The sequence below is a fragment of the Siphateles boraxobius genome, unplaced genomic scaffold, assembly GCF_051911475.1.
Source record: "Siphateles boraxobius isolate OS27281-9 unplaced genomic scaffold, OSU_SipBor_1 8, whole genome shotgun sequence".
NCBI classification, from domain to species: Eukaryota; Metazoa; Chordata; class Actinopteri; order Cypriniformes; family Leuciscidae; genus Siphateles; species Siphateles boraxobius.
In genome coordinates this window covers 33,724,519-33,750,548 of record NW_027509208.1, presented here as the reverse complement: position 1 = coordinate 33,750,548, position 26,030 = coordinate 33,724,519, and the positions used below count along the sequence as shown (strand labels likewise).

Genomic DNA, 26,030 nt, shown 5'->3' with positions numbered 1-26,030 from the left:
GAAGGTCTTTCCCTAGCTCCTTTTGAACCTATCGAAGAAGTTCCTGAGAAGTTTCTCACTTTAAAAACATCTTTCTTCTTGCTATCTCCTCACTAAAAAGAATAGGAGATTTGCAGGCTCTGTCGGTTTCACCCTCGTGCCTGGAATTTTCGCCTGGCATGGTTAAGGCTTTTCTGCATCCTAGACTAATGTTGTTAGACCTACAGTTCTGCAGGCTTTCTGTCCTCCTCCATTTTTGTCGTCAGACCAGGAGAAACTTAATTTACTCTGCCCTGATTAGGGCGTTAGACACTTATGTCCACAGAGCTGCCCTGTGGAGGAAATCAGAACAACTATTTGTGTGTTTTGGGCCACCCATGAAAGGGTGTCCCGCGTCTAAACAAAGAATGAGCAAGTGGGTGGTCGAAGCTATCTCACTTGCTTATGAGTCGGCTGGTCAGCCTTCACCTTTGGCTGTACGAGCCCACTCTACCAGGAGTATGGCTGCTTCTAAAGCTTTATTGTCAGGAGTTTCCCTGAGTGATGTTTGTGATGCGGCTGGATGGTCTTCACCGCATACTTTTATTAAGTTCTATGACCTAGACTTAAGCACTACCCCTGGGGCACAGGTGCTCTCGTCCGCTGTGCGCTAGTTCTCACATGACGGTCACTTGGTCCTATGGCGACGTGGGTATTAGCGTTCCCACAGCGCTTGACGCAGCTCGAAGTTCCCTTGAAAGGGAACGTCTCGGTTACGTATGTAACCCTAGTTCCCTGATAGGGAACGAGACGCTGCGTCGGTCCGCCATACTCCCGGCATTCCCTTCCCGTTAACGCTTCCTTCAGGCCTATCAGAAGCTAATGCGCTTGTGTTTTTGGGGTGCTTTATAGTTTCCTGGTCGATGACGTCACCCGCCTATGACGTTCCATCTCTCCATTGGGCTGATTCCATATGTGCTTCATGACGCACAATGCAGGGGCGTTCCCACAGCGCTTGACGCAGCGTCTCGTTACATATCAGGGAACTAGGGTTACATACGTAACCGAGACGTTTTCTATGTGAATATACAGTAGCAAGTATTTTTTTCCTGTGATCAAAGCTGAATATTCTGCATCATTCATCCTTCAGAAATCATTCTAATATGCTGATTTCTAGGAACTGACATCTCACTGATCAATATAACTATAATCAATTGATTAAAAATGTAAGGCAAAACTAGTTGAGAAAATGTATTTAGCAATATGTAATGTAATTTTTTGTAGCACAAAACTTGAACTAGTGAAACTGCTCTGTTGTATGTCTGTGTAGAATTTTTGAATTGCAATTTCCAGTTCAAACTGATATGTGTGTGTTGTGACGAGCTTAATTCAGATTCACACTTATGATCTTAAAGGGTGTCAGATATGAATGCTGTGAGAATCCAGCACTAACTTTTCTGACCGCATGACAAACATTTTCAAATGAACTTTTCCGACTGCGTTCTGACACTTTACTTTATTTCTGTATATGACAGTATCTGCTGTAGGTTTGGCATGGGACCGCAGCACCTGGAGCGAGTCCATCCCATCTGTGGGTGTAATTTACTGATGTTCCTTAATGTTCCATTCAAACTGGCGCTCTGCCTGAGCCATTACTGAACAGAGCCTCTATAATCTGACCATCACAGCCTCTTCATGAGGGCCACGCCAAACACACTTCACCTCCACTCACTCTTCATCTGTTCATCCATCCATCCATCCCGAGTGCTGAGAGAAATCCTGTGAAACCCTTTGCAATGATCTGCAGACCCCCCCTCCCAATAGTCACTTTGACTATTTTAACGATGTCTTTAATAACTTTTCGAGGCCGGCAAGTTCAATCCCTCAAGATGCCTATATAGTATGGAGGAGTGATCCAGCTCTCAGATTTCATGAAAAATATCTTAATTCATGTTCCGAAGATGAAAGAAGGTCTTACAGGGTTGGAAAAACATGAGGGTGATTAAATACTGACAGCATTTTCATTTTTGGGTGAACTATCCCTTTAATTAATTAATGTTTAAGGTACAAATAACTGCCATTAAATAGTAGGCTATCTTACTATTATGCAGATAAACTGTTCATTCTTTACATCACTTTATCTCTGTCTTTATCCCCTTTTATTCACTTCTCTCTTTTTTTTGGCACAGTATTTATCGCAGACTATAATGCTAATTTATAATGTGTCATGTAAATTCAGCCATCCGTCACAATCAGGTAACTTTCACCGTGTCTACAGGGTGCTTGAGTGTGTTAAGCGCCCTCAAACGAAAGCAATGCTGTCTACAATGGATGCGGCACTGATCGCACGCGCTCTGTTTCTGACGCACTTCAAGCACTCGCTGGGCTGGGGGAGATTGATCCGCCGGCCCGGAGTCGGGGGACTTAGTTAAGTTTTTGTGGTGTTTTTTTTTTTTTTTTGCTTTATTTTGTAGTATTTCGAATTAATGGTTTTAAAATATTATTAGTAGAAAAATAAAATAAAATAAAATAAATCACTCGTTCACTCATTTTTTGCCAATGCCACGGGCCGGCCCTGCGTATATGTACTCAGCCTTTTGATCATTATATACTTAAGTAGGCTATAATTAGGGGTTCAAGCACAAAGTGCTGAAACCCTATTGTAATTGTAAGGATTTGTGAAACGCATTGTGCAGACCAAACCGTAAGTGCTAGAGACTTGAAACCTGGCCAGATGGTAGGCCTCAATTTGGGGAGAACTTATCAGAGTATGACCCCAATTGGCCCATAGGTGGCGCTACAGCAACCAAAAGTACTAAATTGCTTATAACTCATAGACCGTTTGACTTAGACTCGAGCTTTGTACACCACTGGACTAAATGTATATCTCCAATTTCGATTTAGGCAGGACAAATTTTCTGCAATGTCGAATTTTGTGTAAAACCTACTTTTGCGAACTAGTCCCTGGTTTTTCGCCCGATCGGAACCAAACCAGTCTAGGGCAATTCTCGCGACTCTCTAGGTCAATAATTATCAAAAGTTGAAATTTTGCATTTGGGTGGCTCTAACAGGGTCATTTAGGAATGGGGCGTGACAAAATACAGTCAAAAGCCTATAAATCCTAAAGCAAAACTCAGAACTGCACAAAAATGTATGAGCTTATGTGACATAACAGAGTAATCAAGCATGCAAATTTTTATGGAGATCAGAAAATAGGTGGCGCTATAACTGTTAAAAAGCTTTGAAAACCATGTATTTCCTATATGGTAAATTGCCTGTATTGGCTGTAAATGGTATTTTCCATCTATGATGTCAGTGGTTAAATGCTTGCTAAATAAAACTTTAATGTCTTTAAAGGGGTGGTAAAACACGATTTCACTTTTCTAACTTTAGCTAGTGTGTAATGTTGCTGTTTGAACATAAACAACATCTGCAAAGTTACAGCGCACAAAGTTCAAAGCAAAGTCAGATATTTACTTTTAAAAAATTCAATTTCTAAGGACTACAGCAAACAGCCGGTTTTGGACTACACGACATTTCATAGGATATCCCATTATTTACATCAGTGGCGGTTCTAGAGGGGGGGCCCGTGCCCCTGTGACAACAAGCTTGGCCCCCCTTGTGGCCCCCCTAAATGTGGAGTGTGAAATAATTTTTACAAAACTGTTTTTTTTTTTGCTATCGTTGTTTTCGTTGTATGCATATTATTTTTTTATTATTCTATCTTTGTGGATTTGCTTGTTCACGTGACAATTCGCATCACATTCGCGGGAATCGCGGCAGAATAACGTCTGTCTCCTGCTCGCGAGAGAGGAGAGAAGGAGAAAGCTGGTAAATGTCAGTTCAGTTGCAAGTTCATTCTTTATGTGCGTTATCGGGTGTGCGATGTGTATTGTCTATTATGAAATTGTAATCAATGTTTTAACTGTATACGATGCACTGTGAGCTGACATCGCATTTGTCTCTCTTCCTTTCACTGCTGTGTGCGGTTCATAGATAGGTAGGCTATGTCCCCAAATTAGTTTGTCTTATATTTATATCATATTATGTTCTTATATTAGAATATCACATCAGCAAGAGTGCTGTTTTCCCGTGCACAATTGCAACTGTGATATTGATCTTATACAACAGTTAAATTAACAATAAGTTAATATTGGGCGTTACATTTTAGACACAATATTGTCAATATTGTTTGTTTTCCCTTTATTTCGCCGACTAGAATTTCAAAATGAAATCGTAGCAGAGTCTCAATGCAACAGACAGCGATGATTTCTTGACTGAAATCCGCGTTTGAAGGAATCACTTGCTTCTTTCCCGAATGAATCAGCCGTTTGAACGAATCGGTTGAATGAATGAATCCTTCAACTCACTTATTACAGTGACTTGCCGCCGCCTACTGGCGGTTTTAGTTTCATATTTAAAGTACCCTTTAATTAAAACGTTAAAATTTGAAATAATTTCATGTTTAAATATTGATTTTAAAAAAATCTCATTGCTTTATTTATGCAATTGTGAATGGAGTGTAAATATATTAATGCCACTTCTGTGTCTCCTTTAGACTGCAAAGATGGATTTTGATTAAATGATTTAATTTGACTGGTAACAGTGGTACGGTATAATTATTGTATAATTAAGTATTATTGTATAAATAAATATAATTACTGTCTAATTTGTATGTTAGTATTTGACATAAAAGGTGATTCATAACTCTAAATAAGTTTAGAAAGAATGTCCATATATAGGTGAGAATGCCCCTGGAAATCAATTTAAGGTGGCAAATTAAATTAATTAAAAATTAATAAAAAAATGAATTTCGGTCCCTGCTGTTAACTGACCACTGCATAGAATATTAAGAAATATGAATATCTTTGTGAGTCTGCTGTCAACAACAGGCCTAAACCAGCCATGGCACCAGCACAAAAACACAATCAGTAAAATATCATCTAATCATCAAAAAAACATTGAAAATATTGAGATATATTTTTGTCAATATTGCACACTAATGTACGGTATGAATTTTGATTTCTTCAGGTTTTAAAAAGCCTTAAATTCGATTTTACAAAATTGAGAAAGAAGGACATCATGTCAGTTACTGTGACTAATACTGAATATGTAATGCAAATGTAAAAATATAATGGAAATGCAAATACATTGTTGAATGATTATAAACATGGTATTTTGCCTGTTAATGCCTGCAGTGCAGTGCAGAAAATGATATGACAACAATAAGGTCTAAATGCAACTGGCCCCTCTAACAGCACAACTGGCCCCAGCTTGGCCCCCCCAGTTGAAATGGTCTAGAACCGCCACTGATTTACATAAACCCCTCCTCCGAGAATACATAATAAGCGGGGCGAGGCCATTTTATATTGCTGTTTTAGAGATGAGTTGTCGCAAGGCCGTCGAAACGCTGCTGTTATTTTCATCCGGATTGCAGGTCCACTTTGTTCAGCCTACCTATGGTCGGGGGAGTTAGGGATTAATAGTTAAAATTTATTTTTAACTCGGCCCCTCATAATTATGACCAAAATCTTGCTCTCTGTGCTGCACATGTTACGGAGGAAAGCTTCCACAATCTTCGCAAGCTCAGTGCAGGATTCGCACATCGGCGTGTCCTGAAAGATTGAGCAGTTTCAACTTTAAGAACAGAAGCTGTTGTTTACGGGCCACAACCTGTAAGTATGATTTATTTTTCGCCGATGTGTTTTCCTGTAATAGTTCGTATTGTTAATTGTATGTTGTAGCAAGGAAGTAAACAAATGACAACGCTGTTTGGTCTCACTCTCGCTCTGGTTTGTTAAATGCTCATTCATACTTAACGTTATCCTACAAACACCTAACGTTACAAACTTTTTTTTAATCTCAACAGCGAACTTGGAATTAGTCTAAATTATTCTTTGATTAGAGCTTTTATGTTTATCCACATGCTTGTTTATCTACACGCAATGTAAACATGGTTCTGTGTTTGATCTGGCAGCCAATGTTTAGTGTTCGTTTTGGGTTAATAGTTCTGTCGACAGATATTTGTCTATAATCGTTCTAAAAATACAAAAGTAACGGTGGCATACAGTCAGAAACGATAACTTTAAGTTAGATCCGCAGTCTTTACTCAAAAAATTCCTTTGAGGACTGTAGTATAATTTGTTAGAACGATTATATGAAATTCTTGTTTATGAAGCTTATTTTTTTGTAATTCTATAATAATTAGTACAACTAAATAACAGCGTATCTAAAAAGTAATGAGAGAACAACAAAAAACAAACCTTTCTGAAATGTCGTTTAACAGCCGTTCTTGAACAGGTTCTGCTCGATCCTCTTCACTAACATTCTCTGGGTCAGACTGACGCCATTGTTTATAATACACCAAAGCACAAACTACCATGATAGCAAACTACCAGTAAAGGCAAGGGGCGTGACGTTTCCGTAAAGCGTGCATTATACGGCTAGCGAATCACAACACACTGGGCCAGCTAACCAATCTGAGTGCATTGCGTAGTTTTGAGGGACTGGCTTCATAGAACCAGGAAACCATCAGACCGTTTTTACAAGGAGGGACAGAGCAGTGTAGAATAAAGGTAAAATATATGAAAAATAATGCAATTTTTAAAAAACAAAGCATGAACACGTTACAGTGCACCCCACAAACACAATCAAGCCATCGAAAAAATGCGTTTTAACCAACCCTTTTAATGTCTATGTGCTTAAAGGCCTTAAATGCTTGAACCTCGATAAATGCTGCTTGCAGTATTGTAATTACACTTGGCTTGTAGTTGTGTTTAATCTTTTGATTGAGTAGCCAATTAAATACTTTTTAACATAGTTGTACATACAGTCTAATAAACTTCTATTGTTTGAAAATATTGATTGATAAAAAAAAATGGATATTTTCCTAATTCTGACCAGAGCCATAGAGAGAAAGAGTTGCGACACGCTTTGATGTCGCCGCTATGGCTGTCACGTGGTTCATGTAAGCCCCAATAGTTCCAAAACATACGCTGGCTGTCATGTTCTTCTATGGGACAGACAGCAGCGTTTACATTATTGAACGGTAAATATAAAATAAAACACACACCCAAGTACTTTTTCAGATGTTATTAGATTATTGCATTTAGTTAATGTCAGTTTTGCATTTGGAGAGGCAGGGTGACAACGAAATACTGTATATTACTTAGATAAGTTTTAGGGTTTTTTTTGGAGGGAAAAGCTTAGTGTTCGCATGGGTAGTAGCACTGGCTTTAGCGGCTTTCATCTGATGATGGACGTCTCATGATATTTATTTTAGCACAACTGGGCTGTATTAGGCTATTGATCCGTGATCTTGCTTATAAATTCCGATTCAGCCATTAGCCTACCTTCGTGATCACGCAAAGAGGTCTGCAGTGGCGGTCCGTTCAGAATTCCAACCAACATACAATATAAATAATTACGCTGTGCATGTACAAATGAATGATTTAGGAGGGAAATGGACTGCTCCCATAACATAGAAAGCAACGACTATATTTGCAGCAATGTTCGGTAAATATTAACTTCATAAAATGAAACCGGAGAGATAGTTAATGAGTGAATTAACTATGTTCCTAAATACGTAGCTAAATAACTGTTAACGGGATTCATTTCAGTATGGCTAATGTACCCCTTCATCCTACCCTAATCATAGACTAAACCATTCATTAGAAAACACACACAAATACATCTATACGATGTACTGTGTACAGTACACATGTGTATATATATTTCAATCACACATTACTAACCCTAACCCATACACATAATATATTAATTGTGTATGTATATATTTATATATATATATGAATGCATGTGTATTTATGTAGGCCTATATGTATTACACAAACACACATTTTGACAAATATGCATATTTACACACATAACCCTAACCCATTTAAATAAATTAATTGTGTGTGTGTGTATGTATATATAATATTATATAAATAAAATATTATTATTAATAATATTATATATTATATACATCAGGTTACCGTAAGTTAGCTAACGTTAGTTTCACGTAAGCTATAGCTGCAATTAACCTATTATCTTCCAATAAACATTAACTAAAACTGGCTACATAAAATATAACTACTGACTAGATTCACGAGAGGTCGACTAATGTGTGTAAAAGTAAAAAAATACAGTAATTTCATTAATTTACCAGCGAGCGTACTTCGGAAACACTGAAAATGAATGGGGTTCAATGCTGGAACTATCAGTGTTTGGAACTATTGGCTGCTCCACGACACACGTTACTTCCGGATCCCAAAGTTCCTATGGCGGTCTATGGGAGTGTCGCAACTCTTTCTCTCTATGGCACTGATTCTGACAATTTGATTTTTTTGTGTGTGTGTAGGCTAGTCCACTGGTAGAGTTTACATAGGAATTTACTTCAAATCTACTTTACCCTTTCCCGGCCACTGACTGGATTTTCCGCCTATCCGTGTTTTCCCTATTATACTGTAGGGGGTGCTGTCAAGCATCTCCTGAAAGAGTACAGAATCTCTGGATCAAAATGCAGGTGAAGAAACAGAAACAAGTGATGATATTCCCTGTCCCAAATGGCACACTCCGGAATTGTGGACTTCCTCAGAGTCCACGAGGGCGCATTGAGAGGTATTTTTGGGACAGACTCGATCTAGCCTTATCCCTCTCCATACGGAGCCGAATAAACTGAAAGCTCATCTCATCAGTCCCTAGCCTGGTTAAAACCAGACCCTTCTCAGTCGTAATTGAGTTAGGGTCTGGGGAAGGTTCATTCTCAGCTCATTTCCAAAGGGGCGTCACCAACGGACGTCGCTCAAATGCCTCTGTAAGCAATTGCATAGACCTTAAAACCAATCAGATCGATCGTCATCTTGTAAAGCCCGCCTCAACGTTTGTGATTGGTGCCTTGATTTGGAAAGATTGGAAATGAGCTTGAATGGGCTCTTCGCCAGACTAACTTGCAGAGCAAATCTAAATTTGCCGGAAGTTCGTCTGGGTTTTCCCAGGCTAATCAGTCCCTTTATTAGATTAAAAAAAAATCACAAATGTCATATTCAAATATTATACTATTTAGCATCGATCGAGAACAGGATTTCTTTTCTTTTCCCAAATCTTATCTCCATGTCAACAGTCTGCTTTTACACAGTTCTATATTTTGATATTGTGTATGCCACCTGGGCATTAGACAATAGATACATGCTTATTTAAATTATGTATTGTAGCTGCATAATACATAATGTTCCAATTGAACTAAGATTACAATTTTAACACAGAATGAAAATGTGTCAGTAATATCAGTAAAGCCCTGATATTCGGTTCTATTTATTTAATGAATCGTAATGGGATCGTATTATTATTCAGCACGCTATTATTAGCCTATGTTTGCGACATCAACCACTGCTGTGTATATAAACTGTAGGTAATCTGGTAAAATGTACACCTAGGTCATAAAAACCGTAATGATGCTTACTTCTTTATTCTCAGCCATGTTAACACTTGTCCTTTCGCAAGGATTCCTGGGTAGTTAAAGTTTGTGAGCCTGCATCCATGCTTCAAGAGTACAAACTAGGCGCTGCTGAGCACACTTCAGAGCGTTAACATGAATGGGATGGCCTACGGTCTCGTACACTCAGCGAGGAGGCGCAATTTAAGTCCACGAGTCCAAAAGTCCACATGAAGTGTGCCATTTGGGACAGGGCCTAAGATTGCTGACTCACAAGTAAGCTAACGTGATCATCAACATTAAACAGCAAATAAATCAAAATTGCCTAATGTTACTGAATGCAAGAGGAAGAGGAAACGACTGTGAAGTTTTTGGGGCGTTGTTGGATTCAATCTATTCCATCTGTGTTTTGAGCATCACTCTGAATCCCATCCGGGGTTGACAAAAACAAGCTTTTTGTTCGATTAAAAATAAAACAAAAAAATATCGCCTACTCAAATTCATTCATTGATAAATAAGAAAGCATGAAGCTAGAATAAAATGTCTTGTTTCTTTAAAGCAGAGGCTCTGCTCTTTATTTTGAAAACAAATTATTCTGGGGGCCATCAGAGTTTTGTGAAAATGATCAAAAATCTGGCGCAGTTAAAGATATATTTCAAGTATAAAAATGAATACCTAAATAAGAACATAGTAGTATACTTACGGTGCCAAATAATAAATAAATAGTAAAGTATAAGTATGATGTTGTTCACTTAAAGAAAACGTTACTTGCAGTATAAAACGTCCTGGTTGCGTATGCAACCCACCGTTCCCTGAAGGAGGGAACGGAGGACGTAGTCGACGCGACTGAAATGGGATCACGCTAGGGAGCCTGTCTTCTTCGAGTACTATTGAACGAGCCAATGTAATTGGCGTGCGTGATTCGCATCACACACTCCGCCCCCGCGGCGCGGGTATAAATACGGAAGTGGATGCACGCACTAGTTGCTTTTCGCTGAGGAGCCGAGAGTAACCCGGGGTCAGCGGTGGTCCAGCGGTAGTGGCAAGGGGACTACGTCCTCCGTTCCCTCCTTCAGGGAACGGTGGGTTGCATACGCAACCAGGACGTTCCCTTTCAGTCGATAACGTCGGACGTAGTCGACGCGACTGAAATGGGATCAACCATTGAACACGCCACTAACGCTGCCACCTTCCAGTGCCTAAACCAAAGCCTCCTGATGCCCCCGCAAACTTAAGGCGGGGAAGGACAGGGCTTAGGCCAGGGAAGTCACTGCTGTTCCTACAGGACCACTGGGAAAGCGTTCCCCGTACGTTGGAAGGAAGGGACGCTGCGGAAGCCACATCCAACCCAGAGGGAGGTAATGTGGAGAATACACATATGAACTGGGCGGAAACCGGGCAGTCTAACATATGGAATGTCACTGGGGTGGCTCCAGCCTAAGACGGGGGGAGACACACCGGACAGTGACGGCAGAGAGACTCTGCCGAGGGAAGACACGGGCTCACCGCAGGGAGCCGTATCGTGGAAGAATACACATATGGGGTCACCGAAGGGACCGCAACATATGGACCCAGCCTAACACAGGTTCCACACTGCTTACGAGTGGTAGGCCTAACACCAGACGTTCCGCACGTCCGACGTCGGAGGGGTGTGGAGGAACTCAACAGGGTTCAATTTTAAGGGAACTCAACTGGAGTAGAAAGGCGCACGTATCCAGTCCATAGGAGGGGAATGGCGCAGCAAGCCGACACTTGAACCGGGCTCACGGTGAAACTGGCTTCATGAGAAGGGAGCCCACGGGAAGCAGCGGTTCAACCAGGTGTCGTCCAGCCCCCAACTCTAGAATCTGTTTAGCAAAGTATATCGTCAACGCCCAGGCGGAGCACTTTACACTCATCATAGAGGAGCTCAACACCTAAGTGGACATGTTGCATCTCGGATCTTTGCCGAAATGAAGGCAAGCACTAAGTGCAACTTTGCATGGAAACAGCCTTCCCTCTCTGCTGAATTCCAACAGATATTTGAAGAGCTGGTCTGAGGTCTATGACTTGCATTCTGTACACGTCCAAGCGAACGGACAGAGAAGCCAGGGCTGGATCTGCCTCCTCCAGGGCAGCGCTTGCAGGCTCACCACCTGCTCCTATTACGGGAGAGGTAGGAACCTTGGGCACAATCCGAGCCGGGGTCTCAGCTTGTGAGAGTTAGCCGGCCCAGACTCCAGGCACAATATGTTGACCGAAAGCGAGCAAGTCCCTACCCTCTAGTAGAGACCACGCGAGCAGGAGAACTGATATAACAGAATTTTTAACTCACTACCTGCAGTGGCTCAGGGGCGGTCTCTGCAGTGCAGTCGCACCAGGGACAAGGCCCAAGAGGATAAAGAGGGACACAAGGATTTACAAGACCTTGCTCCTCAGGAACCTGACGACCAGAACGTGCTTCTGCATACTTCTGCAACACGATGAGCGTCGTTTAAACACCGAGGCAACATCATTTTGAGGGTGATTTAGGAAAACAGCCTACTGCAACCCATTTTGCAGGAAAGAGAGCACTGAAGTGATCGAAAGCTTTCAGGATCTCCTCAGGAGAGAAGACGCACTCAACGACTAGGTTCCACTTCTAAAGGCGTAAGCACGCTACCCAATTCTAGGGGGTGCTCGCAGAAGTGATGGTAACTATCACATGTTCTTGTGATAGCCACCTGAACCTCCGCGTTCAGATGTAAGACCGCCCGGAATCTCCGGGGGAAGAACGCGTGTGCCATCGTGCCCCGTCCCTGAAAGAGTTTCCAGGGGAAGTCAGGAAGGCTGTTGAAGGGAACCAGGTCTAGTTGGGCCAATAAGGGGCAACTATGAAGACCTGTTCCTCTCCTGACATGGCACGTAGGTGCAAGTGACGGGCGCAAAAGACAGGAGCATTGCTCAACACAACATGTGAAGATCACTGGGCTTCAGGAGCATTTTCTGCTCAGCACTTGGGTGTGACAAGTTCACTGAGCTTCAGGAGCATTCCTGCTCAACACCTGAGTGTGATAAACTCACCGAGCTTCAGGAGCATTTCTGCTCAACACTTGAGTACGAAGAACCTCACTGAGCGACAGGAGCATTTCTGCTCAGCACTTGAGTGTGACAAGTTCACTGAACTTCAGGAGCATTACTGCTCAACACCTGAGTGTGATAAACTCACTGAGTTTCAGGAGCATTTCTGCTCAACACTTGAGTGCGAAGAATTTCACTGAACGACAGGAGCATTTCTGCTCAGCACTTGAGTGTGACAAGTTCACTGAGCTTCAGGAGCATTACTGCTCAACACCTGAGTGTGATAAACTCACTGAGCTTCAGGAGCATTTCTGCTCAACACTTGAGTGCGAGGAACTTCACTGAGCACCAGGAGCATTTCTGCTCAGCACTGCGTGTGATGAATTCACTGAGCTACCTGTGATGGACTCACTGAGCTACAGGAGCATTGCTGCTCAACACCTGAGTGCGATGAACTTCACTGAGTTTCAGGAGCAATTCTGCTCAACATGAAGAGTGATGATTTCACTGACTTGCAGGCGCAAGACGACCATGAGTCGCAGTCACTTTTAGAAGGCTCACTGGGGTTAAACGCATTTCTGCGGGCCCCTGGGGCAGCTGAGTCCCAGTGTTTGTCCAAGGGTAGTCCGCTCGGTTTACCCAAACACTGGCGGAAAAATAAAACCGGGGGGGCAACTGAGCGGCCCCGGAATGGTCATGACCCAGCCGGACCCAGGGGATGGAGTCTCCACTTGCCCTGGCTATAACGTGATGCCCTGGTGAGGCTCGATGGCGGCACGATTGAGTAAGCGGGAGGAGTGGAACAAGGCGCCCTCAGAAGCGTCTGACTCCAAGGAGGAGGTGACGGGTGAGTTTGTGACATGCAGGGGAAGCTTGCGCAACGGTCGCAATGTCTAACAACTCGAGGCACGAATGCCCGTGTAGTCGGGGGTCGCCCAGGCCCCCGTTAAAACACGCCCTTTGTACATGGCCCCTCTGTTGAAGAGGGTTTGGCAGCAGACCGGGATGAACTATAGTCACACAGGGTGAGCTGCTCTGCCACGGTCACCTCGGGACTCGATCGTGAAGCTAGCGCTGAAGCGGTCACATATGGAGGGAGCCAAAGGCTGCGACTACCATATACCCCAGGAGCCTCTGAAAGTTCTTTCAGTGGGACCCTTTCTCACTTCAACACCAGCTGAACACATTCTCATTGGAGAGACATGTTGGACCGAGTACCTCTCCAAAACTAGAAAAGAGATACTCAGCCCGTGGGCGAGATTACTCTCTTCCAGTTGACCTGAAGACCCAACGGGCTCTGGAGCACTCGAGGGGAAGGACACTGTACTGATACTCCACCCTTAGACGCAACACACAGGATGGCCTGCGGTGCGGGAGGTAGAGATCTGAAGCACCTGTCTTTCAGGTCAAAGCTGCAGACCAATCTTGGGCCAAGATGGTCACGACCCACCCCCTAGTAGCACGAAGAACGAGTTTACACTGGCCTTCGTACCGGCTGGAGGAGCGGCTATATCAAATCCTTCGCCAGCAGGATAAGATAAGCACGCACAAGTCAGGAGCACTGCTCAACACTCGGTGTGATGAATATCACTGAATTTTCAGGAGCACGTCTGCTCAACACCTAATGTGATGACTATCAATGACTTGAGCGGGGTAGCCGAGCCTGAGGTGGGGCAGCAAAGTAGAGAGAGTGGTGTTAGTGTGCTGTGCAACACTTACCTGTCTCCACAAGCGGCAGGGGGCGCGTGAGAAGGCGGATGACCGGGTCCTCGAACGCACCAAGCTGCCTGCTGGCGACCAAGGGGGAGCTGAGGGGTGTAAGGCTATACAGGGTCACACCCGCCAGACTGGCCCTCTCGGGACCCAGGAACAGATGAAATTGCTCTCTCCTTGAAGTGTGGGTACCGCTTGCTCCGCTTTTTTTTTTTTTTTTTTTAGGGAGCCAGCGGCGGAACAGACACACACACAAACAAAGGCTCCACCCGGCCCTCACCCGGGGGGAGGGAGTGATCGTGCCACTCCAAGAGCATCTCATCCATTCCTGGGCGGCCCGCTCCGGAATGCTTTCGCTGTCGCTTGCCACCTGGCTTGGCAGCGCCTGGAGCGGGCTGGGCGTCTCAACTGCGGCCGGCTCCATGCTGAGGCCTGGGTGGAGGCTGCTGCGGAGGGCCAGCAGGAGCGGCGGCCGGAGAACGCCCACGGCGACGAGCAGGCGGAGGAGCTGCCACCGGCGGCGGTTGGAAGCAGCAGCTGGCCACCGGGGCAGGATGTGCCGGATGACCTCCGTCTGCGCTTGAGCGGCAGAGAACTGTTTGATGCAGTTCTCCACCGCGTCGCCGACCAGCCCAACCTGGGAAATTGGGGAGACCAGGAACCGAACCTTGTCCGCATCCGCCATACCAACCAGGCTGAGCCAACGAAGGCGCTACTGGACCACCAAGGTGGACATCGCCAGACCGATCACGCACGCTACGACACCCGTACCCCGGAGGGTGAGGTCGGATGCAGTGCGGTGCTCACCTATGAGCGCACGGTCTGGATTACCCTCGTGCATGCCATGGGTGCCCTAGCCTGCAGCAACGCCATGGCATGCAAGAGGAAGGGGCTTGCCCATAGGCTTTGTAAGCTCTGCCCGTCGGAGCAGACGAAACTCACAGGCCTTAGGGGGGAGACGAGGATCCCCCCAAAAGGCAGCGGCCGCCGGACACAGGTGCACCTGTGTCGACAGACCGCTCCAATGGAGGGACACCTCGCAACCCTTCACCGTTCCTCCATCAAGGGTAATGAGGGGGAAAAGCTAGTCAGGCAGTTTCTGGCAGAGAAAGATGCTGTTCACCACCTGACAAGCTCTCCATGCATTTCGGGAAAGAAAGGCACTGGGGCGGCGAGCTGAGAACCAGCGCGGCCCGCCCCAAGATACCAAACTCCAGATTCCAACCGAGACTGAACGGGACACGGTGGAGGTTCCACTCGAGCCCGGCAGCCTCGGCGGCCCGTTTCAGCATAGCTGATAATTCTGGATCCGGCTCGGGCAACATTGAACTCCCGGAGGGAGACAATGCAGCCGAGTCATCATCTCTAGAAGTCAGCTCACCCTCCGATGCTGCAATCGGCGTCCTGTCCTCCAGGGGAGCCCCGAGTGAAACCGCTGGCCCACCCATTACAGATGGACCAGCAGACAACACAGGTGGCTCCAGTGGTTGCAGTGGAAGGGAGGAGTGAGGAGCCCACAGGGAATGGTTACCGGGCGGGACATCCAACACTATCCTCCGGTCACCCATCCCACACAGCACCCAAGGGTGGGGCATGGTAATGGGGACTCGCTCTCCGCGAACGAAGGCGAGTCTCGCCCTCAACACTGCGACAGTCATGTTCCCACAGTGAAAACATGAGCTGTCCACAAAAGCTGTCTCAGCGTGCTGTAAGCCAAACACGTGACACAACAGTTGTGACCATCAGAGAGAGACAGGGAACGACCGCACCCAGAAACGCACGGGCGGAATGACATCTTGAAAAAGACGCAAACGCACCCGTGTTGCTCTTTCAGAAAATAGGACCGTCACCAGTGCCGGAGCACACAGGGGAATGACCGCGGCAACACTGAACAGAGAACTGAAACAGTGAAGCACTCACTTTTCCGCCCTCTAACCAGCCATCAACACACACAAACATTTAGAAATTTGTTGCTGTTAAAACAGCAGTTGAGAGCTCAAAGCTCGCGATCACCGCTGCACTCGCGCTGTAGAACACCAGCACTGGGAGAGTCTTCCTGAAGAACACCGACACACTCGCTCGTTGTAGACAACAGCACTCTCAGAGACATCAAACGATCGGCTCCGAAGCGAAAGGCAACTAGTGCGTGCATCCACTTCCGTATTTATACCCGCGCCGCGGGGGCGGAGTGTGTGATGCGAATCACGCACGCCAATTACATTGGCTCGTTCAATAGTACTCGAAGAAGACAGGCTCCCTAGCGTGATCCCATTTCAGTCGCGTCGACTACGTCCGACGTTATCGACTGAAAGGGAACTATTAAACTAGTAGTTTACTGAGTCAAAGCGTACTTTCATAAAATAAAATAAAAATTCCACTTCAGACTTCATTATTCCTTGATCAACTCATCACTTCATTGTTTTTAATCTCTCAAAGTTAAATTAAGACCATATCTAAAGGATTCTTCTTTCATCCTTTCAGTTCCTCCTAAGTGGCCTTTTGTTGGAGCACATTATCTATTTTGGGAACTTTGTGATGTTTTCTGTCATGCAATCCTTTAACGTCCTGTGTCTCTCCATCCTCTGTCTCCCTCCAATATATTCTGCAAAGTGTCCTGTTTGTGACAGTATCCGCTGAATGATCGATTAGTATTCAGGAATATGGGTTACCCGAATGGCCCAGAGATCACAAAGCTAACATAGTTTTCTGTGTTCCTCTCTTAAACATCGGGAACAATGTCTTCTGGAGCAGATTGAGATGACTTGTCACCAAAATGATTCTGATTCAGTGCTCTCTTACATAATTTGTTTTCTTGTTTTAAATATGGGTAATTTTTCTTACAAAAAACCCATCACTTCGCTTCAGAAGGCCTTTATTAACCCACTGCAGTCGTATGGATTACAGTATTTTTATGATGGATGGAGCTTCAAAATCTCTGACACTTTTCAATGCCATTACAAAGCTTGGTTTTTAAATATAACTCTGATTGTGTTTGCCTGAAAGAATAAAGTCATATACACCTAGGATGGCTTGAGGGTGAATAAATCTTGGGATAATTTTCATTTTTGGGTGAACTATCCCTTTAATTCTTTCCCCACCAGCGTTTTTTTGGAAAAAAGTTGCCAGCCACCACCAGCGGTTTTGATCATTTTCACAAACGTTTCATGGCCCCCAGAATATTTTGTTTTATGAATATCTGAACATGCTATATATTAAAGAAAGAACAGGGGCCCGTTATTCGTATGTTGCTTAAAACATCCGAGATCAAACGAGACATCCAAGATAATATCATCGTGCTCATCATGATCCGGCTAATTAGGTTCTTCGAACACTCCTGCCGGTTATGATTCGTATAGCTGGATTGAGTTATCTGAGATAATTGCGCGTTCATGCGCTGGGTTAAAAGGGGATATGTATCGATAGTAGAAACATTGATCAGCAATGCTACTATTGGCTGCTCACCGTGGCCAAAGAGCGTGCTCAGTTTTTTTCTCCACAGAAGAGCAAGAGTTATTGCTTGAAGGATATGCAGAATTTGAAAACTTAATTAAAACGCCAGGGAACACCTCAAAGTGTGCAAAAGCCAAGAGAGAGGGCTGGCAAAACGTAGCAGACAAATTAAGTTTGTAGTTAGATGTTTTTATCACTTATTAAAGTATGTATTTTGATATTTTAATAATTTCTAAATAATTAATAACTTTGTTCATTGTAATGTCAGAGTCACCACCCACTACTAGAACATGGGAACAGGTAAAAGTGAAGTAATAGAATATTCTACATAATAGTAATTTGCACTAACTAATCCCTTTTAAAAAGGCACTGTTAATAAAAGTTTGCCTGTTTATAAAAGCAACCAAGAAAAAGGCTGAGAAAAAAAAAAAAAAAAATTCAAACAGGTGGTGGTCGTGCACCCCCACATTATACCCAGGCAGAAGAGCTGACCCTGGGGTTGAGTGTGAACCTTGTGGAGGGCATCCCTGGGTTCAGCTCTTCCTCAGACCCACAGCCAGAGGCCAGGAGCAGAACACCTTCACTGCTGGTAAATGAACTTTAAATGATCCTAGTACACTGTAAAATAATTTGTTGCTGCATTAAATTAAGTAGGCCTATAATCCAAATGCCTGTCCAGTCATATCAGCTGTTAAACCTTGAGTAGCAATGAATTGCTTTGACTTGTGAAAGTCTACATGTGTGACTGTGAAACTACATAGTTAATGTAAAAAAAAAAAATTTGCCATGAGTTATTGATCACATCCCCCCCCTGTACTTGATTTACACTTGAGTACCTATTATTTCTAATATGAGTTGCAGGAGTCCATATCTACAGAAGATTCTGCACAAAGCAGTGATGCAGAGGTGGGCAGTGTTGTACTTTTCCTTTTAATTTTTGATGCACGGTTAATTTTTGAAGCCATGTGTTTGACAGGTTTACCCCTACGCCTAGAAAACAGAGTATTTTGAAAATACTTGACAATTTAAAGAAAAAAAAATGGCACTAGAGATAGAGTTGCTTCATAGGAACTTCAGAGTAAGTGCTAATATATTATTTCACACAGAGTACAATATATATTATTTGCAGGCAAAAGATGACTTGATCACTGTTTTTTTTTTACAAAGAACAATTAAAATAAAAATCAAAGAACTAAGCATATTTGTCTTGTCTTTTATTAAACATTAATGAAATGTTTTATATTTTTTCTGACGGTGCAATGTTGTGTAATATGGCCAATGCAATGTCACAGGCCCTGTCAGGTGCAACCCTCAGACTTTTCAGATACTTTAGTAGGCTAAAGTTCACTTCATTGTGTGCCCTTGTCCTGGCTAGAGCTGCATTGTAACTGGTTTGGGGTTTGGGTCAGGGAATGGGGTCATAAAACACCTGTCTCCAAGCAGGATCATGTTGTAATCACCTGTTTAATGGAAAAATTCAGTTCTGTTAGGATAAGCATACGTGTATGTAATACAGTAAGCTTGATATTTATATTTTTCCTTACCACGTTCAAATAATGTGCATAAATCTCTGAAAATTCTTGAGTCATGCACAGATCCTGGCCATATTTGTGATATGCAACATAGTCACACACCATCTAAGAGATTTTAGTCAGTCAACTGCCTTTTTAAAATTTGATATAATACTAATCTGGATAAGAATCGCAATAGTAACTTGCCTGCACTGTTATTAAAGCCCGACTCCGACGGGTCGAACATTTATGCGTTCCCAACAAATTAATGATGTAAACGACATCCTCACGAGTCATGAGAAAAATGATATCTCTCAAAAAGTACACTATCGCGCTGCGCTAAAAGACTTCCCGTATCAGCTCCGCTTAAAAAGCCGGAATCTAATCCTGTTGACATGAAATAAGCCTGCTCGCGAGCAGGTTCAAGCTGGCGCACTTGTTGCTATGACAGCAAGTCCAGGATGAGCGTCGGAGAACCAAACAATCCAAGATCATGCCAAATCGCCAACAATCAAATCCAGCTAAGTTAGCGATGTATGAAGAACAGGCCCCAGATCCTCTTGCTTTTAAAAATGAATAAAGTTTTAATCTAGCTTCATGCAATCTTTTTTTATCAACACTTTAAAAGTTTCATAAAAAAGCAGCATTTTGAGCAATAGGCTGAAAAATCCTGTTTTTGCTCCGGTGGTTGATGGTTTTATAATCATCATGAACCAGACTGATTCACTGAGGTATTTTAATCTAACAATTATGTTTTTCTCACAACAAACCTTGTTACTGCAGCATGAGATCAAGCATTATTATAATAATAAGTTTGAAAACTTTAACGAACATGAGCACAAAAAATCAGTTTCTGATGACACACACAGACATCAACAATCAGCGTATGAATCTCAACAATGGTGACAATCACAAATATTTAGATAAACAGATTAATTCAGAACATCACTGAAAAGCTATTAATTCACAACAAACACAACAGCAAAAAATAAAAGTAAATATTTAGAATCAACCAAAATTATAGGACAGTTCAGCTGCATAATTTATTCATGTTCCAATGCATGCTGGGAGCTTTGTACTATGGTGGTACCCAGCATGCATTGCAGCAAAGTACTTTTGATTGTCACCATTGTTGAGATTCATACGCTGATTGTTGATGTCTGTGTGTGTCATTAGAAACAGACTTTTTTGTGCTCATGTTCGTTAAAGTCTTCAAACTTAGTGTTATAATATTCCTTGATCTCATGCTGCAGTAACACAAGGTATGTGTTGTGAAAAAAAAAACGTGAAAACATAATGGTTAGATTATAAAAACCTCAGTAAATCATTCTGTTTCATAATGATTATAAAACCATCAACAGGTAACCATCATCAGCTGATCTCATTTCACTTTAGCTTACTTTGCTGCTCCAAATGTGTGCTCCAAAACACACTGTCACAGCAGCCTAAAAAGACAACAGATATAATAAGAGTTAAGAGCCCAACTAATGGAAACACTAATCACTGTTATGGTAACTTTAAATGGAAAACATAGTTGTAAACCCCTGTTAATTTTCAATAAAACTTTTGTAGACATCTGACAGAAATAAAGTCAGTCTGGTTAGTAATAAGTATTTGATAGAAATAAGTTAATCAAGTCACTCATTTATATTCTTTTGCATCTATTTGATACAAATGAGTTAGGTTAACTAATTTACATTCTGTTGAATGGATGTACTCAGTTTGAGTTGGGGCTACATATATTTATTGGATGGAAATCCTGCCCACAGCTTAATTGAGTTCATCCAATGAATTATTTTTTTGAGTGCATTAACCATCATCAGCTGATCTCATTTCACTTTATCTTTCTTTGCTGCTCCAAATGTGTTTAACAAACACACTGTCACAGCAGCAAAAAAAGACAATAGATATAATAAGAGTTAAGAGCCCAACTAATGGAATCATTGATCACTGTTATGGTGAATTCAAATGGAAAACATAGAGTTAAACCCCTGTTAATTCTCAATAAAACTTTTGTAGACATCTGACAGAAATAAAGTAATTCTGCTTAGTAATAAGTATTTGTTAAAAATAAGCTAGCCTCTCTCGTTTATATTCTTTTGCATCTATTTATTACAAATGAGTTAGGCTAACTGATTTACATTTTGTTGAATGGATGTACTCAGATTGAGTTGGGGCTACATATATTTATTGGATGGAAATCCTGCCCACAACTTAATTGAGTTCATCCAATGAATATATTTTTTGAGTGGAGCTATTAATAATTTTTTAATTAAACCAATTAAATATATTTACACATATGATCTTAAATAGATATATTTAAATAAAGCAAATTAGATTTAAATGTGTCACCTCTAAGAAAGGGCACAGATGGAGTAGATCGAGTCATCAACATTCACTCCCAAAGCTTCTCAGTCCCTCTAGCTTGGCCTGGGTTGACATTTCATTCAGTAACATTAGGCAGTTTTGATTTATATGCTGTTTAATGTTGGTGATCACGTTATTTTACACATGCATCTGCTTACTGTAAAAAAAAATCCTGGTAAAAAAGGTAATATTCTCGCTGCTGGGGTGCCAGAAAAAACACGTAAAATTACAGAAAATAACCAACACGTAAAATTACAGTAATTTTCCTTTATTTAAATCCCCGTAAAAAAACGGTAAAATTCCGGCAGCTGGCAGTTTTTACATAAAATGTTCTGCATTTTCTTGAGCTCTCACACATCCTTTTTAATGTTTAATTCAACAATATACCAATATAACCATTAGTATAACTCATTCTAGTTCATAACTACAACAATACACCAATATAAAACTTTGTCAACAGATAGATTAGAACAAAAATAATAATAATAATTAAACACTCAGATGGAGATCACTCTTCCAAAATTCTTACTCCATCCCTTCATGGTCCGCAATTTTGTTAATCAGTGAAAGCACCTTTGGACTGACTGCCAGTTGCTTTCTTGATGTGCTCTTTTCTACTTTTGATCCCTTCTCTGGGTTTACCTTGAAAAGGCATCTGTCGAATAAAAAAGAAAAAAAAAGAAATCTCAGTAATAAATCATGGACTGTATAATATGCTCTAAATATATTAGCAATAAAACTGTAGCAGGATAGTAGCAGAATAGCGGGAATTTAAATAGGGGATGCTTGTATTGGACATTGGCAACAAAGATGTGCATGTGAGAGGGTGTTGTGTGTAAGAGAGACTGTATGTTGTGAGTGTATATGTGTATGTGAGGGTGTGTGAGAGTGAGTGTGAGGATGCGTGATAGAGTGAGTTTGAGGATGCGTGTGTGAGGATGAGTGAGAGTGTATGTGAGGATGAGTGTGAGAGCGTATGTGAGGATGTGTGAGAGTGAGTATGAGGATGCGTGTGAGAGAGTTTATGTGAGGATGTGTGTGAGAGTGTATGTGAGAGCGTATGTGGGGATGTGTGTGAGAGCTTATGTGAGGATGTGTGAGTGACCGTATTTGTGTGAGAGTGAGTGTGAGGATGTGTGTGAGAGTGTATGTGAGGTTGTGGGTGAGAGAGTGAGTGTGAGGATGTGTGAGCGAGTGTATGGGTGTTATGAATTACAGAGATGAACCCAAGTGCAGACAGGATGCTTAACACACAAACTTTATTGTAGGACAAAACAAGGGAAAACAAAACCCACGAGGGGGCAAAACATAGACAGGACTAGGAGACACTAAACGTAGACTAAGACTTGACAGATTACTTGACGATAAACAAACAGTAGATACGGGTTCAGAACCTTCTCTTAGACAATATACTAGACAGGATACACACAAGGAATGTCTCATACAATGTATGACAACATCAAACAATGAACCGGCACAGGACAGCAAACACAAGGGGATTATATAGGGAACGTCCTGGTTGCGTATGCAACCCACCGTTCCCTGAAGGAGGGAACGGAGGACGTAGTCGACGCGACTGAAATGGGATCACGCTAGGGAGCCTATCATCTTCGATTACTATTGAACGAGCCAATGGAATTTGGCGTGCGTGATTTGCATCACACACTCCGCCCCCGCGGCGCGGGTATAAATACGGAAGTGGATGGACGCACTAGTTGCTTTTCGCTGAGGAGCCGAGAGTAACCCGGGGTCAGCGGTGGTCCAGCGGTAGTGGCAAGGGGACTACGTCCTCCGTTCCCTCCTTCAGGGAACGGTGGGTTGCATACGCAACCAGGACGTTCCCTTTCAGTCGATAACGTCGGACGTAGTCGACGCGACTTAAATGGGATCAACCATTGAACACGCCACTAACGCTGCCACCTTCCAGTGCCTAAACCAAAGCCTCCTGATGCCCCCGCAAACTTAAGGCGGGGAAGGACAGGGCTTAGGCCAGGGAAGTCACTGCTGTTCCTACAGGACCACTGGGAAAGCGTTCCCCGTACGTTGGAAGGAAGGGACGCTGCGGAAGCCACATCCAACCCAGAGGGAGGTAATGTGGAGAATACACATATGAACTGGGCGGAAACCGGGCAGTCTAACATATGGAATGTCACTGGGGTGGCTCCAGCCTAAGACGGGGGGAGACACACCGGACAGTGACGGCAGAGAGACTCTGCCGAGGGAAGACACGGGCTCACCGCAGGGAGCCGTATCGTGGAAGAATACACATATGGGGTCACCGAAGGGACCGCAACATATGGACCCAGCCTAACACAGGTTCCACACTGCTTACGAGTGGTAGGCCTAACACCAGACGTTCCGCACGTCCGACGTCGGAGGGGTGTGGAGGAACTCAACAGGGTTCAATTTTAAGGGAACTCAACTGGAGTAAAAAGGCGCACGTATCCAGTCCATAGGAGGGGAATGGCGCAGCAAGCCGACACTTGAACCGGGCTCACGGTGAAACTGGCTTCATGAGAAGGGAGCCCACGGGAAGCAGCGGTTCAACCAGGTGTCGTCCAGCCCCCAACTCTAGAATCTGTTTAGCAAAGTATATCGTCAACGCCCAGGCGGAGCCCTTTACACTCATCATAGAGGAGCTCAACACCTAAGTGGACATGTTGCATCTCGGATCTTTGCCGAAATGAAGGCAAGCACTAAGTGCAACTTTGCATGGAAACAGCCTTCCCTCTCTGCTGAATTCCAACAGATATTTGAAGAGCTGGTCTGAGGTCTATGACTTGCATTCTGTACACGTCCAAGCAAACGGACAGAGAAGCCAGGGCTGGATCTGCCTCCTCCAGGGCAGCGCTTGCAGGCTCACCACCTGCTCCTATTACGGGAGAGGTAGGAACCTTGGGCACAATCCGAGCCGGGGTCTCAGCCTGTGAGAGTTAGCCGGCCCAGACTCCAGGCACAATACGTTGACCGAAAGCGAGCAAGTCCCTACCCTCTAGTAGAGACCACGCGAGCAGGAGAACTGATATAACAGAATTTTTAACTCACTACCTGCAGTGGCTCAGGGGCGGTCTCTGCAGTGCAGTCGCACCAGGGACAAGGCCCAAGAGGATAAAGAGGGACACAAGGATTTACAAGACCTTGCTCCTCAGGAACCTGACGACCAGAACGTGCTTCTGCATACTTCTGCAACACGATGAGCGTCGTTTAAACACCGAGGCAACATCATTTTGAGGGTGATTTAGGAAAACAGCCTACTGCAACCCATTTTGCAGGAAAGAGAGCACTGAAGTGATCGAAAGCTTTCAGGATCTCCTCAGGAGAGAAGACGCACTCAACGACTAGGTTCCACTTCTAAAGGCGTAAGCACGCTACCCAATTCTAGGGGGTGCTCGCAGAAGTGATGGTAACTATCACATGTCTTGTGATAGCCACCTGAACCTCCGCGTTCAGACGTAAGACCGCCCGGAATCTCCGGGGGAAGAACGCGTGTGCCATCGTGCCCCGTCCCCGAAAGAGTTTCCAGGGGAAGTCAGGAAGGCTGTTGAAGGGAACCAGGTCTAGTTGGGCCAATAAGGGGCAACTATGAAGACCTGTTCCTCTCCTGACATGGCACGTAGGTGCAAGTGACGGGCGCAAAAGACAGGAGCATTGCTCAACACAACATGTGAAGATCACTGGGCTTCAGGAGCATTTTCTGCTCAGCACTTGGGTGTGACAAGTTCACTGAGCTTCAGGAGCATTCCTGCTCAACACCTGAGTGTGATAAACTCACCGAGCTTCAGGAGCATTTCTGCTCAACACTTGAGCACGAAGAACCTCACTGAGCGACAGGAGCATTTCTGCTCAGCACTTGAGTGTGACAAGTTCACTGAACTTCAGGAGCATTCCCTCACTGAGCTTCAGGAGCATTTCTGCTCAACACTTGAGTGCGAAGAATTTCACTGAACGACAGGAGCATTTCTGCTCAGCACTTGAGTGTGACAAGTTCACTGAGCTTCAGGAGCATTACTGCTCAACACCTGAGTGTGATAAACTCACTGAGCTTCAGGAGCATTACTGCTCAACACTTGAGTGCGAGGAACTTCACTGAGCACCAGGAGCATTTCTGCTCAGCACTGCGTGTGATGAATTCACTGCGCTACCTGTGATGGACTCACTGAGCTACAGGAGCATTGCTGCTCAACACCTGAGTGCGATGAACTTCACTGAGTCCAGGAGCAACTCTGCTCAACATGAAGTGTGATGATCTCACTGACCTGAGCAGCGCAAGGCAACCCTGAGTCGCCGTCACTTCTTAGAAGGCTCACTGGGGTTAAACGTATTCTGCGGGCCCCTGGGACAGCTGGGACCCCGTGTTTGTCCAAGGGTAGTCCGCTCGGTTTACTCAAACACTGGCGGAAAAATAAAACCGGGGGGGCAATTGAGCGGCCCCGGAATGGTCAAGACCCAGCGGACCCAGGGGATGGAGTCTCCACTTGCCCTGGCTATAACTGTCGTGAGGCTCGATGGCGGCACGATTGAGTAAGCGGGAGGGGTGGAACAAGGCGCCCTCAGAA

At 43.8% G+C, this 26,030-nt stretch overlaps 1 protein-coding gene across 14 annotated transcripts in view; it reads right to left on the bottom strand.

Moving 5' to 3' along the window:
• The window catches only part of lama2 (laminin, alpha 2), a 419,939-nt gene that overhangs the window by 248,475 nt on the left and 145,434 nt on the right, over nucleotides 1-26,030 (bottom strand). For 2 of the 14 annotated variants that reach the window (XM_077221118.1, XM_077221119.1), the window contains exon 4: nucleotides 22,048-22,129. The exons of the other annotated variants lie outside the window; for them this stretch is intronic. In XM_077221118.1, the coding sequence (XP_077077233.1) occupies nucleotides 22,048-22,129 (82 nt within the window). The remainder of the gene's footprint in view (nucleotides 1-22,047; nucleotides 22,130-26,030) is intronic. 14 annotated transcript variants of the gene reach the window in all.